Genomic DNA, 14,139 nt, shown 5'->3' on the forward strand with positions numbered 1-14,139 from the left:
GAGTGACTACGAGGGCACAGGATGGCTGCATGGGGCAGGTAGAAGCTCCAGGTAATTGAAACTCATTTTTTTTATTTTGCTTGAACCTTCCCTTTAAGTTGTTATTTCTTGATTTAGGTTATGTGTTTTTATTATAAAATGTTGGAAGGACATATCCTGGAGAGTGCTATCTACACATTAGCAAATTGTTGCACAAAAAAACAGGAATATTGTATATATTGGCTTCAATTCATCAAAGGCTGGTCAATAACAAAACCAAGTTGTTAAAATACCGCAGTCGGTATTTTAGACTCGGCGTGTGTTAATACATCAATATTTTCACAGGTGCGGTAGAGGTTTGCTAATTTACCAAGGCCCATTGACAAAATCCTTGTCGGTAACAGCAGTACTGTGTGTCTCTGTGTTGGGCTGTTCTCAGTGCATTGAGGGCATTACAATAGAAAAGCGTCATTCCCGACATCCCTTTAGATGTGCATGTTATACTCCCTCTACACGCTCTGGATCTGCTCTAAATCTGTCCCATTAGTCTTAACATTCTATTTACTTGCCACAGCTTAGATGAAATGCCAAGCAATAGTACACATGCCCTGCTTAGGTCATGTTGCCACCAGCTCCCACTAGCATTTCCGCATATTCAAATAGGAACTTAAGGGGTTACACTGCCGAAAGGTGGCAGGAAAACATCTTTTGTTCTTTTCTCTCTGCTCCGCTTCCTGGGGGGTAAGAAAACTAGACCCTTCCTTGCAGGAGAGCGAGAATTGCCCCTATTGGCTCTCTGCGGCTGTCAGAGGGATATCCACACAGAAGCCTTTAGAAGCTGGTTATTGCAGCCTCAGAACAGCCGGTAATAATCAAACACATTCCTGTGTGTTACCGAATACTGTAACCTTGATAAATTGACATTTACTGACTAATTTGCTGAGGAATTTCCCAGAACAAAATCGGTAATGTACCTCACTACTTGGTAATTTTTAGCTTGTCATGTGGTAGCAGCCTTGATGAATTGACATTTTCCTAAATGCTCGGTAAAGTCAGCTGTTTTAAGCATTACCGTGTGTGGTATGAATTGAAGCCAATGTGTCATATTTACAGTTTTTCTTGTCTATTCATATTTCTCTCAATAAAAACCTTTTGACAAAAAAAAAAAAAAAAAAAAACAACAAAAAAACAAAAAAAACCCACAAATATAGTAAATAAAAAAAAAAAATTCTATATAAATTTTTTTTTTAAATTATATTTGTTTTTTTTTTTGGTCAAAAGGTTTTTATTGCGAGAGATTAGAATAGACAAGAAAAACTATATACAGGTGCTTCTCAAAAAATGTGCATATTGTGATAAAGTTCATTATTTTCTGTAATGTATTGATAAACAGACTTTCATATATTTTAGATTCATTACACACAACTGAAGTAGTTCAAGCCTTTTATTGTTTTAATATTGAGGATTTTAGCATACAGCTCATGAAAACCCAAAATTCCTATCAAAAAATTAGCATATTTCATCCGACCAATAAAAAAAAAAGTGTTTTTAAAACAAAAAAAGTCAACCTTCAAATAATTATGTTCAGTTATGCACTCAATACTTGGTTGGGAATCCTTTTGCAGAAATGACTGCTTTAATTCGGCGTGGCATGGAGGCAATCAGCCTGTGGCACTGCTCAGGTGTTATGGAGGCCCAGGATGCTTCGATAGCGGCCTTAAGCTCATCCAGAGTGTTGGGTCTTGCGTCTCAACTTTTTCTTCACAATATCCCACAGATTCTCTATGGGGTTCAGGTCAGGAGAGTTGGCAGGCCAATTGAACACAGTAATACCATGGTCAGTAAACCATTTACCAGTGGTTTTGGCACTGTGAGCAGGTACCAGGTTGTGCTGAAAAATGAAATCTTCATCCCCATAAAGCTTTTCAGCAGATGGAATCATGAACCCACTTTTGAACCAGAAACAGCGGCAGAGGCGCCTGACCTGGGCTACAGAGAAGCAGCACTGGACTGTTGCTCAGTGGTCCAAAGTACTTTTTTCGGATGAAAGCAACTTTTACATGTCATTCAGAAATCAAGGTGCCAGAGTCTGGAGGAAGACTGGGGAGAGGGAAATGCCAAAATGCCTGAAGTCCAGTGTCAAGTACCCACAGTCAGTGATGGTCTGGGGTGCCATGTCCGCTGCTGGTGTTGGTCCACTGTGTTTTATCAAGGGCAGGGTCACTGGGTATTTAATTTTTATTTTCTTTCCGGGATCCAGGCAAGATGGCTGCAGGGTCTAACATATTCGGGGTCATTGCGCGCAATTAGTACGCGTGCACGAGAGGACTCCAGCACCGCACATGCTGAATTTGTCCTCTCGTGCACTTACAAATGTCAGCATGCTCGTTCCTTGAAAGCGCCGGCAGCAGAGAGTGTCCTGGCTGCCTCGCTGTCAGGTCCAGGTCTTCGTGAGGAGACAGCCCTCTCCTGCTCGTTCTGGTGAAAAAAGCAACGTTTGTGCTGTGCTGAGGGAATGAGCAGGAGTGGCCGCAGTGGGGCGGAGAAAGGGCGGAGACCTGGCCTGACGGAAGGAAAACAGATCAGGCAGGGAGAGAAGCACAGGACTTATAAGTCCATCATTTTACCGGCTGAAATTTGGGACGGGGAGATTAGGGAAACTGATACATACTACGCGCAGAGGTATGTGAACCTTAAAGGTACATAACCAAAATGTTTGTAGCAAAAATACATTCTACAGTTCCATTTTAAGGCTCGATTTACACTTAACGCGGCGAGTCATGTTACGGGACTCTACCCCACTGCAGCTCATCGCAGTGGCCATTAAAGTCAATGAGACATGACACACTGCCTGTGGTGTGATGAGAAGTGCTCTGGGCACCGCAGAAAAAAATGCACAAGCTGCAGTGCAATACCCTGCCTCTTCCATGGTAATCTGGAAGTGCACTGGTATGACTTTTGTTCCAAATCGCACCACAACTGCAGTGCACCAGTGTAAAAGAACTGGTTGAACAGCCGGACACATTTTCTCATACATATAATCAATCGCAACTAATTTTTAAAGTAGTTTGGATCTTTTAATGCTATGTTTCAAATAAATACAATAGTTTCTTTCAAATCTGAATAGCACTATTAATGGGCACCTTTAAAAGCTGCAAGGGATCAACAGTGCTACTGCACCATATGTACGTTTGCAGTGTGCAGTCTTACCTCACAGTGTCTTCGGTATATAAGCTGCAAATTCTTCACATCCGTCATTGTAATGCCATCTGGTAGCATCACAGTACCCAGATCTGGATCAGGGAACTCTGGGAACACGTGTGACATGTCTATAATGTGAATTTAAAAGGAACACAGTAGAAAATTAAAAATAAGATTAAAATAACACAAAATATTTCATCCCAGTCCACGTTTTTCTTTAGTTTTGGATAGAGAGGAAATAAGCTGCAAGTTTAGATTTATCAAAGGAACAGAAATTTGCGATACATATCCAGTGAGGCCACCAGTTTAGTGACAATTAACTAGTTTGAAGTTTCCTTCATATGGAATGGAGTTCATCTTAAACATTCTAAATAGAGATTGGTCAATGATACACATTTCAAGTTGAGGAAAATTATTATGCAAACGTATCTATGAAACATAAAATGTACGTCAACTCAAAATTTGTAGTAGATCATTGGCTGCGTCTTCTGTTCTGACCTCCACTAACTCTCTTTCCAACTAAAGGGCCCAGGATTCTATTACCTATAAACTGCTGGTGATGCTGGCTCTGGGCAGCGACAGACTGCTCTGGAGAGGTGTGCTGGCTGCTGTTTGAAGTATCCATCATGCCATCTGTCTTATGTGTAGGTCTGTACCTGGTCAGGCGAGAAACAAACCAAGATGTCAAAACACATTCATATAGGGGGTATTTCAAAATATTGCAATTTTGGCAACCTCAGAATGAAGCTGCCGATACAGTACAGTGCCAACAGGGTAGAAAAACCTTTAAAGGAGTCAGGTCAGTGGGAGTTGAATTGGGAGGACATCTGCAATTCATGCCTTTTACTGCCAATTTTATTAAGAAGCCAATGAAACTGGCTCCTTACCAACAGGAACAAGCTCAGCTGTCACATGACAGCCAAATCAGCGGCCACGGCGAGCAATTGTCGGCTCAGGACTGCAGAAAACCACAGACGTAGATTCTATGCCGCATCAGAGATAAAGAGCCGCAAGTGTGGTGTAGAATTTTACATCTGCGATTTCAAGGTGGTTAAATTCTAAACATTAACTAGCCTGCTAGTTTATATAAGGAGTCTAGAAAAACCTTAAATTACATTAACTTTTTTTTTTAACAAATTGAAATTGAATTTCTTGTATTTTAAATAGTATCTTCTATTAGGTGGCAAAAGTCTGCAACACTCACCTTGGTCGTATCAAACACAGTAAGAGGTTTCTAAAAGGTTAGTAAAGTAATTGTTCTGCTGCAGCTATTATAGTCATGTGCAGCACACACAGTGACAACTTCTCTTTAATAGATCTTGGATTGCTTGTGTTTATTAAAGTTCTTGGTGTGTGTTTGCAAATTTCCTTTAGGCTGCCATGTAACTTTGTTATAGGATGCGTATAAGCTTCTCCAATAGCCTTGTTTGCCATCAGGGAAACACCTTGTACAACAATGTTCTGTCATGAACACAAAAATGCATAACTGCTTTTATACCATTGAAGCAAGCAGGGTATTTCCATGCACACTACTTTAGATCCTTAAGTCAGTCATTGTGCAAGTACAGAAGCTCAGTGGCAGAACTCCAGACATTTCCAAGGCAAGCTGGGATGTGAATGTTGTACCATTTCTCATAAGTAAAATAAAGTGCATGCCCACTCCTCCAGGTAGCTGTATTAAACAAGGTATAGGAGGTTTGGCATGTACCTTATAAAAACTGATACTAGTAAGAAATGTTCATGTTGGACGTTCACACTAAATACAAAAAAAGCCAATGCAAAAACATAATGGCCTCAAATTACTAAGCATTACCGCATTTGGTAATGCAGAAAACAACTGATTTAACTGATCACCTTGCTGATGCCAATTCACTAAACCTATTACCACACTGAAAAGCAAAATCACCGACTTGTGCAGTAAATACCTCAAGGTATGTCAAGAAATTGCAATTCACAAAGATTTAAGCATTCGGTAAATCGAGCACAAGTGTTCGGTATTTACCTCCAGCTCTGACCAGCCTATAACTCTCACTCTCCTTGCGGGAACATTGACAGATGTAGCAGAGAGCTAATAGGTAGACCCAGGCAGCCCTGCTTCTCACCTGATTTGGTCCGATACCCTGGAGAGTGGCACTTCAGTCTGACAGAGAAGGGGAAGGAGACATTTTACAAGATTTTTCTGCATCCCTTTAGATGTAAATATCTGTACACTCTTATACAGAAGAGCTCCCCCCCTTTGGCTGCAGCACATGTAAAGGGATGCCCTGGACAGAAAACCCCAAGTCATGCACATAAACTCAAAGCTTCCTGCCTGACCCGTTCCACAGCTAGTAAGTGAGACTTGCCAAGCAGAGCTTTGTGAATTGAATCATGTTTGTTTGGTAAATGATTGAATGTTTTCCGCATGAATTGGAAAAAAAAAAAAAAAAAAAAAAAAAAAAAAAGTAAAATACTGAATGCTGTATTTTACCGACCATAATTTTTTTTATAGAACTGCCCTTAGTGAATTGAGGCCATTATCCTAACAGCAACACACTTTATTCTTAAGGCACCTTTGCTTTTGGTGGATTGGTTGTTGTCTCATGGCCATATACTGTGTATCCTCTTGCAGTCTGTTTAATGGAGAATCTGGCTTCAAACGGATGCCATAGTAATGGTATTTGGAGTTACCCCTGTCAGACAAAATGAAGAGAATTTAGTACAAACAGTACAGAAAACTAGTTCCGCAGCATTATGAAACGCTAGGTTCCACATATACTAACCTGCTTAGCATTAGCGATACTAAAAGGGTGCAACAAATTATGAAAATATAGTTGGCAGGCTATACATCAGTGATATGCAGAGCAACAGATCACTGATCAACAGATCATTGATCCCCTTAGTAGTTACACTTCATTTCAACAGAAAATGCATGCAACATCTATCAAAGAATCAAATCTGTCAAATAAAACCTTCTTCCCCCGCAAATAAAGTAAAAAAGAAAAATTAGTGGCTATTGTTAAATCCAGGAAGTTGGGTTGATTGCAGGAAACCTACAAAAGACTAATTTTATTTACCTGAAAATAGCTGCCATCTCATATTATGTACGTGAATATGTGAAACAGTAATCCAGCTCGGGGTGTCCCAAAACCACCAGGAAAGTATAAGGGACAAAAAGACTGAAAAGTCAGCCTACTAAAAAAGCAATGCTTGCTGTGATTTGCCTTCTTAAAACAGAAGGTACTTGCGATAATTAAACTTTAAGGGAACATCTGTAGTTACCCACAATGCACCGCTACTGAATATAAAGCTATAGGCTTACTTATACACCAGCAGTTCTGCATCCAAGCCTGGCTTACAGGGGCATAAAGAGATAATTTGCATATTCAGTAGTGGTGCATTCTGGGTAACCAAAGATGTTCACTTAAAGCTGGATTTTCGCAAGTGCCTTCTGTTTTAAGAAGGCAAATCACACCAAGAATTGAATATGTGAAGTCATTTTTAATAAGTAGGCATGTACTTAAATAATAAAGAAAACCAGAGTTAGTACCTGCTAACGATGTTTTGAACAATCCTTCAGGGCAAGGTGAGACGTCGCTCCTCCCAGACGCAGGAACAGACAGCACTCCCCCTATAAAAAAGTCACATGGTCAGTACACCCTCAGTGCGTTAAGCCAAGTACCGGACAGGTGAACAACCACTAACCCACAATGTGCCACTATTTCACACAGACAAAACACTAACACCTGGGTGGGATCGTTGCCCTGAAGGATTGTTCAAAACATCGTTAGCAGGTACTAACTCTGGTTTTTTCATAAAATCCTTCAGGGCAAGGTGAGACGATTAACAAGTAATACAACCTCAGGGTGGGACCACCGCTTGGAGAACTTTTCTTCCAAACGCTTGGTCATTAGCCGACATTGCATCAATACGATAATGACGAATAAATGTTGAAAAGCTTGACCACGTAGCCGCTTTACAAATCTGCTCAGGTGAAGCGCCTGCATGATTAGCCCATGACGTTGCCATAGCTCTAGTGGAGTGTGCTTTAAATGATGCTGGAACCTCAGCTCCCATAATCTTATATGCCTCAACAATAGCTAGCTTGATCCAACCGGCTATAGTGGATTTTGAAGCCCTCTGACCCAAGTTCCTACTTGAATGCAGAATAAATAAGGAATCTGATTTCCTGATATTTGCAATTCTGTCTATATATTCTAATACACATCTCCTAACATCTAACATGTGAAAAAACTCTTCTTTCTCACTTTTTGGGTTTACCGAAAAAGTAGGCAGCACAATATCTTGTGACCTATGAAATTTTGACATAACTTTGGGACAAAATTTAGGATCCGTCTGAAGAATAAGTCTATCCTGAAAATCCTGAAAATACGGGCTCTTTATTGATAAGGCTTGGATCTCACTCACTCTCCTTGCCGTAGTCACTGCCACCAGAAACACTGTTTTAAAAGTCAACAACTTTAATGACGCATTCTGCAAAGGCTCAAACGGACTCTTACACAAACCGTTTAGAACTACAGACAGATCCCAAGGTGAAACATACGGCTTAAATATTGGAACCTTCCTAGACACTGCTTTTATAAACCTTATAATCAAAGGTGAGGAAGAAATTGGAACGCCTGAAAAAGCCGACAAGGCTGAAATCTGTACTTTCAAAGTACTGACTGATATTCTTTTTTCCCAGCCGTCTTGGAGAAAATCCAAAACCGCTGGAATGGAAAGGCTATCAAACTTTGAGTCTTAACCAGGAATGAAACGTTTTCCAGTATTTCAAGTAAATTTTTCTTGTCACCTCTTTACGGCTGGAAATCAAAGTACCAGCCGTCTTATCCGACACCCCCATCCTCCTAAGCAACACTAGCTCAGGATCCAAACCGCCAGACTCAGACTGCCTGGATGAGGATGCCATATTTCCCCCTGATAGAGTAAGTCTGGTCTTTCTGGAAGTCGCCAAGGCTCCCCTGACGACAGATACCTGATCCTTGCAAACCAACTCCTTCTTGGCCAGATCGGAGCAATCATTATCATCGGAGCTCTGCAACTTCTCCATTTGTCTAGTACTGCCGGAATTAGAGTCAGTGGTGGGAATGCATACATAAGGGGGAAATCCCATTTCTGATTGAGCGCATCCACTCCCATACAATTGTCCCTCGGATTCAACGAAAAAAATTGTTTGACCTGACAATTTTCCTCTGTTGCAAACAAATCTATTGTTGGCATTCCCCATCTTTCTGTTACATACCGGAACACTTCCTTGTTCAGAGACCACTCTGAGGATAGAAGCCTGTTCCTGCTCAGCTTGTCTGCATCCATATTTAATGTTCCCTTGAGATGAAGTGCTCTCAAGGATAATACATGGCTTTCTGCCCATGATAAAATTTTCTCCGCTTCCTCCTGTAATAACGGGGATCGCGTGCCTCCCTGCTTGTTTATGAATGCCACTACAGTCATATTGTCTGACTGAATCAGTAGATGCGACTGGTTTACTGTCGACTGTAACTCCAGTAAAGCCAACTGCACCGCTTTTAGCTCCCTCCAATTGGATGACCTTAGGGATTCGGTTCTTGTCCACTTCCCCTGAAACGCTTTGTGTCCTATGTGGGCCCCCCATCCCCACGAACTTGCATCCGTAGTTAGGATGAAGTCTGTTGGATTTCTCTAAAGACTGCCCTTCACAAGATGTGATTCTATCAACCACCACTGAAGAGATAACACAACAGTTTCTGTGATGCATACCTTGAAATCCAGCGTCTGAGGACGCCCGTCCCAGTTTTGTAGTAGAAATGTCTGTAACTTCCGCAAATGAGCTAACGCCCACGGTACTGCCACCATTGTGGAAGACATTAGACCCACCACTCGAGAAATCGTTCTCAAGGATGGACTCGGGTCTTTCTGTAAACCTTGCACAGCTCCTTTTAATTTCACTACCTTTTCCGGTGGAAGGAACATTTTCTGACTTGTTGAGTCTATTAATATTCCCAGAAAAATTATTATTTTCTGACTCGGAACAAGTGATGACTTGTCCAGATTGATTATCCAACCCAGAGACTGAAGGTGGTTGGAAACTACCTTTAATACATTTTCCATCTCCTCCACTGAATTGGCTAATAACAGTAAGTCGTCTAGGTATGGAATCACCAGTACCGACTTTTCTCTTATAGGAATTAATGCTTCTCCCAGAATTTTGGTGAACATTCTTGGGGCAGAAGTTATTCCAAACGGGAGGCAAACGAATTGGAAATGCATCACAACCCCGTTTACTTTTACCGCAAACCTCAGGAATTCCTGTGACTTTACGTGAATCGGAACGTGCCAGCAAGCGTCTCTTAAATCCAGAGACGCCATGAACGCTCCTGGAAACAACAGATCCCTCACGGAAAAAATTGATTCCATCCGAAATCTTTTCTTTTTCATGAATGGATTCAGGGTCTTCAGATTTAGAATCAATCTGTACTTCCCTGAGGGTTTTTTTACTACAAAAATTGTCGAATAAAACCCCTTCTTTTGCTCTTTTAGTGGTACTTTTCGAATTACCTTTTGATCCAACATATTTTGTAAGATCTCCAGAATCTCTGGAGCCAGAGCTGGGTCTCTTGGTGGCTCTGATAGTACATATCTCGACGGAGGAGGGTGGGCAAATTCTATGCGATACCCGAATCGAATCAGTTGACGAATTAATGGACTTTTCGTCAACTGACTCCACGCGTGGTAAAAGTATCTTAATCTTCCCCCCACCGCCAGAAAAGAGTCACTGCGGTTTAGACGGGGCTTCAAGAGCCTTAGCTCGGAAACCCCCCTTTCCTGATCTATCAAAAGTCCATCTTTTACCTTTCTTTTGATCTTTTGCCTGCTCCCTTTGATTAATTTTGGGCCTACGAAAAAAAAGTTTTATTAGGCACCAATTTCTGCTTTCTAGGGAACGTTTTCTTTTTATTAGAAGTCCTCTCCAGAGCTGAGTCCAGCTCCGGACCAAAGAGAAGGTCTCCTGTGAACGGAACGCCACATAACCTATTTTTTGATGTAAGATTGCCATCCCAAGTTTTCAGCCACAAGGCTCTACGGCAAACATTTATCAAGGCTGTAGACCTAGCCGTGAACCTAACCAATTCGGCCGAAGCATCGGCCAAATATGCCGCGGCTTTGAGCAAAATTGTAATAGAATTTAATAATTGCTCCACCGAGGCACCCGCTAAAATGCTAGACTTTAACTGATTAATCCATAATTCAAGTGTCCTCGCCACACAGGTAGAAGCAACTGCTGGTCTGAACGACGTAGCACTAGCTTCCCAAGACCGTTTAAGATACGCGTCCAATTTTTTGTCAATCGGATCTTTAAGATCTCCAAGATCTTCAAACGCCAGATCTCCCTGCTTTGTTACCTGGGAAAACGGGGTGTCTAATTTAGGACATCTATCCCAAAGAGTAGTATCCTCTGCAGAAAACGGAAACCTTCGTTTTAATGCTTTGGATAAAAAAAGTATTTTTTCTGGATCAGTCCATTCCTTCAGTATGGACTGTTTGATAGCCTTATGCACAGGAAACACCAGCCCTTCCCTTTCTTCCATACCTTTGTACAATTGATCATGGACAGAAAGGCTAGCTGAATTATCCTTATTTATTTCTAAAGTATCATTGATAGCTGCAATCAACATCTCAGTATCCTCAATGCGAAACTTAAATCTAGAGTTTGACTCTGAGTCTATCTCTCTATTGTCCGAATCATCAGAGCTGACCCCTGTCTCCGTGACTTCCAGACTATCAGTTCCTAGAGCAGGCACCACCCCAACATCCTGTGATGATGACTGTCCTGAACTAGAGAGGGATGATTTAAATGATTCTAATGAGGCATTAATCTCCTCTCTAAATGCTTTCAAAGTGTCCTGCACAGAAGGACCTGATTGCTCCCCCATAACCTTATCCATACATAATTGGCATAAGGTCTTTGCATATGGCAACGCCAATTTAGCATTACACACTGGACATCTTTTGTATGTAGGTGGAGGCCTGGTCTTGTCAGCCGACTCTGACCCTTTCACCTGAAATACATAGCCCAAAAAACAAATAACATCAGAGATAGCCCCTCTCTAAATGCTATCAAAGTGAGCAAATATACAAACAGCCCCAGAACGAGATTCAGCCATCTCACCTTCTGAGCCGTTGAGCTGCCTTCCGTCTTGTCTGTGGCCGACATGATCTGTCCACATCCAGCCCAAGACGCTGTCTCTCACCGACTGCAGCCGCGCGGCTTTCCCCTGAAATATCTTCCGGCAATCAGTGTAGGAGAGGCGGGACCGGAAGAGACTGAGAGACAGACAGCCAGCCTCCAATAAGACGCGAGTTCCGGCCTACCCGCCGGAAACTATGCATCACGGAGGCGACATGCGCACATCCGTTCGCATCCGACCAGGAAGAGTCAGCACTTCTCTGCACGTGCAAACAGACCCGCTCTGCACCGTCAGCTGCCGCTTACCTCCGGTCTCCGCTCCACCGATCACCAGGGGAAGCCTCCACGCCCTCTACTCTTGCTGCCCCTCATAGGGGAAGAAAGGTAGGCAAGTCCCACAAAAGTTCCAGCATGGGACGATGGGCTAGACTGCCTCAGTGCCACAGTCTCAGCCCACCCTAAGGAATGCAACCTGCAGCCCAGCACACAGGTCCCACTCCCAGGGGAGATGCCGACCTGCCTGGACGCAGGAACAAACAGCACTGAGGGTGTACTGACCATGTGACTTTTTTATAGGGGGAGTGCTGTCTGTTCCTGCGTCTGGGAGGAGCGACGTCTCACCTTGCCCTGAAGGATTGTATGAAAAACCTCTGTTATTTGAACATTTTATATGTAACGGCCCTAGTTGAAGGAATAAAAGATGCATACAAACTTAAGCATTCATTTTCTTTACATATATTGCAAACCTGAATAGCAATGTTCTTGATTAAGTGACCACATTTTACAATACCAGCTATAATGCATTCTACTGCCGACATGTGTATCCCTATTAAATACACAGAAGTTTGGCTGCTAAAGATATAAAGCCAGAGACCTGTCACTGCTGTCATTAGAAGTAAAATGGTAAAACGGCATCTCATCCAAGTAATAAACCAATGATGCTATAATAACAGGACTGAAATAAAAAAACATACAGAATGACATTCTATAGTCCCTGAAAAACATCATACTAGTAGCTGGGTTGAATGTATCTAAAAAAATTGAGCATTTCTGATCTAAATGTATTGTAGTGCCCTGTTCTAGAACACAGAGCTAGTTACAAACTGTTACAGCAACTCATCTTCCTCTATTCAACAAATACCACCCATGACAAAAGCCTCCAAAATGTTGCTTACACCACTGCAGTCTGCATATACCTGGTGCCAAGGCGTCTTGTCCGCAGTCCCATAAACACAGAGCGTATTAATTTTCCAAAGGAAGCTGCATTAACTGGATCCAGTTTGTGCTCCTGACAATGCCGTAAATAATGGTTGTACAGTGAACTTCTGGGAAGGCTAACTCCATCTGCTGTCTCATAGTTATCCAACAGCCACTGAAGCTAAGAAAAGGATAAGCAGAAAATACCAACAGAAAATGAATTATCCCAATATCATATTTGTTTTTTTTTGTTTTTCAAAGGAACACATTTATGAAACAATAGCTTTCATATACTCACATACTAGCATAGTCCCCAACCGTCCCGTTTTCGTCAGGATTCTCCCGATTTTAGGGGGCTCTCCCGCTATGAGCCCCCCAAGTCCCGGGCGGCTGTCAGTATTGACAGCCGCCCATAACAGGAGGGGAGCAGAGCAGTGGAGGGAAATCTGTGGGGAGCGGCGGAGAAGGGGGCCATCTCCCCCCCCTTCCCTCACCTTAGGGTGCTCTGCCTCCCTTGCTCTCCCCTCCGAAACTAAGTGTGGCGGCGTTTGGCACTTGGCATCGGGCGGGACTTACCTTCCGTGTCGCTCCAAGGGCTGGCCGGAAGTTCTGGTTCTGCAGCCGCTGCTTTGGTCTGGATCAGACCAGAGTAGTGGCAAATCATCCCGCGCCGGAGACGAGGCGAGACCAGACGGGACAGAGACACGAAAGGCAAGTTCCACCCCTCTGCCAGCCACCGCACAGTTCCGGAGGGGACAGCGAGGGAGGGAGAGCACCCTAAGGTGAGGGAAGGGGGAGATTGCCCCCCTTCTCCACCGCTGCCCACGGCTCTCCCTCTTCTCTGCTCCCCTCCTGGGGGGGGGGGGGGGGGGGGGGAAACACACCTGGCTACCTATTCTGGGCACATATACACTTGCCTACATATACTGGCTACATATACACCTGCCTACATATACACCTGCCTACATATACCCTCATGGCTACATAAACTGGGCACATATACCCCCTGGCTACATATACTGGGCACATATACCCCCTGGCTACATATACTGGGCACATATACCCCCTGGCTACATATACTGGGCACATATACCCCCTGGCTACATATACTGGGCACATATACCCCCTGGCTACATATACTGGGCACATATACCCCCTGTCTACATATACTGGGCACATATACCCCTGGCTACATATACTGGGCACATATACCCCTGGCTACATATACTGGGCACATATACCCCCTGTCTACATATACTGGGCACATATAACCCTGGCTACATATACTGGGCACATATACCCCTGGCTACATATACTGGGCACATATACCCCTGGCTACATATACTGGGCACATATACCCCTGGCTACATATACTGGGCACATATACCCCTAACTACATATACTGGGGACATATACCCCTAACTACATATACTGGGGACATATACCTCTGGCTACATATGCTGGGCACATATATCCCTGGCTACATATACTGGGGACATATACCTCTGGCTACATATACTGGGCACATATATCCCTGGCTACATATACTGGGGACAACTGGCTGTTTGTCATTATATGCATTTACTGGTGAAAAGCTG

The 14,139-nt window shown here is 43.1% G+C and overlaps 1 protein-coding gene across 3 annotated transcripts in view; it reads right to left on the bottom strand.

The window, feature by feature from the left end:
* Positions 1-14,139, bottom strand: part of RFX2 (regulatory factor X2) — a 115,974-nt gene that overhangs the window by 36,085 nt on the left and 65,750 nt on the right. For all 3 annotated transcript variants that reach the window (XM_068233756.1, XM_068233755.1, XM_068233754.1), the window contains 4 exons: positions 12,541-12,722; positions 5,733-5,852; positions 3,724-3,836; positions 3,190-3,308 (listed from right to left, as the gene is read on the bottom strand). In XM_068233756.1, the coding sequence (XP_068089857.1) occupies positions 3,190-3,308; positions 3,724-3,836; positions 5,733-5,852; positions 12,541-12,722 (534 nt within the window). The remainder of the gene's footprint in view (positions 1-3,189; positions 3,309-3,723; positions 3,837-5,732; positions 5,853-12,540; positions 12,723-14,139) is intronic.

The sequence above is a fragment of the Hyperolius riggenbachi genome, chromosome 1, assembly GCF_040937935.1.
Source record: "Hyperolius riggenbachi isolate aHypRig1 chromosome 1, aHypRig1.pri, whole genome shotgun sequence".
NCBI classification, from domain to species: domain Eukaryota; kingdom Metazoa; phylum Chordata; class Amphibia; order Anura; family Hyperoliidae; genus Hyperolius; species Hyperolius riggenbachi.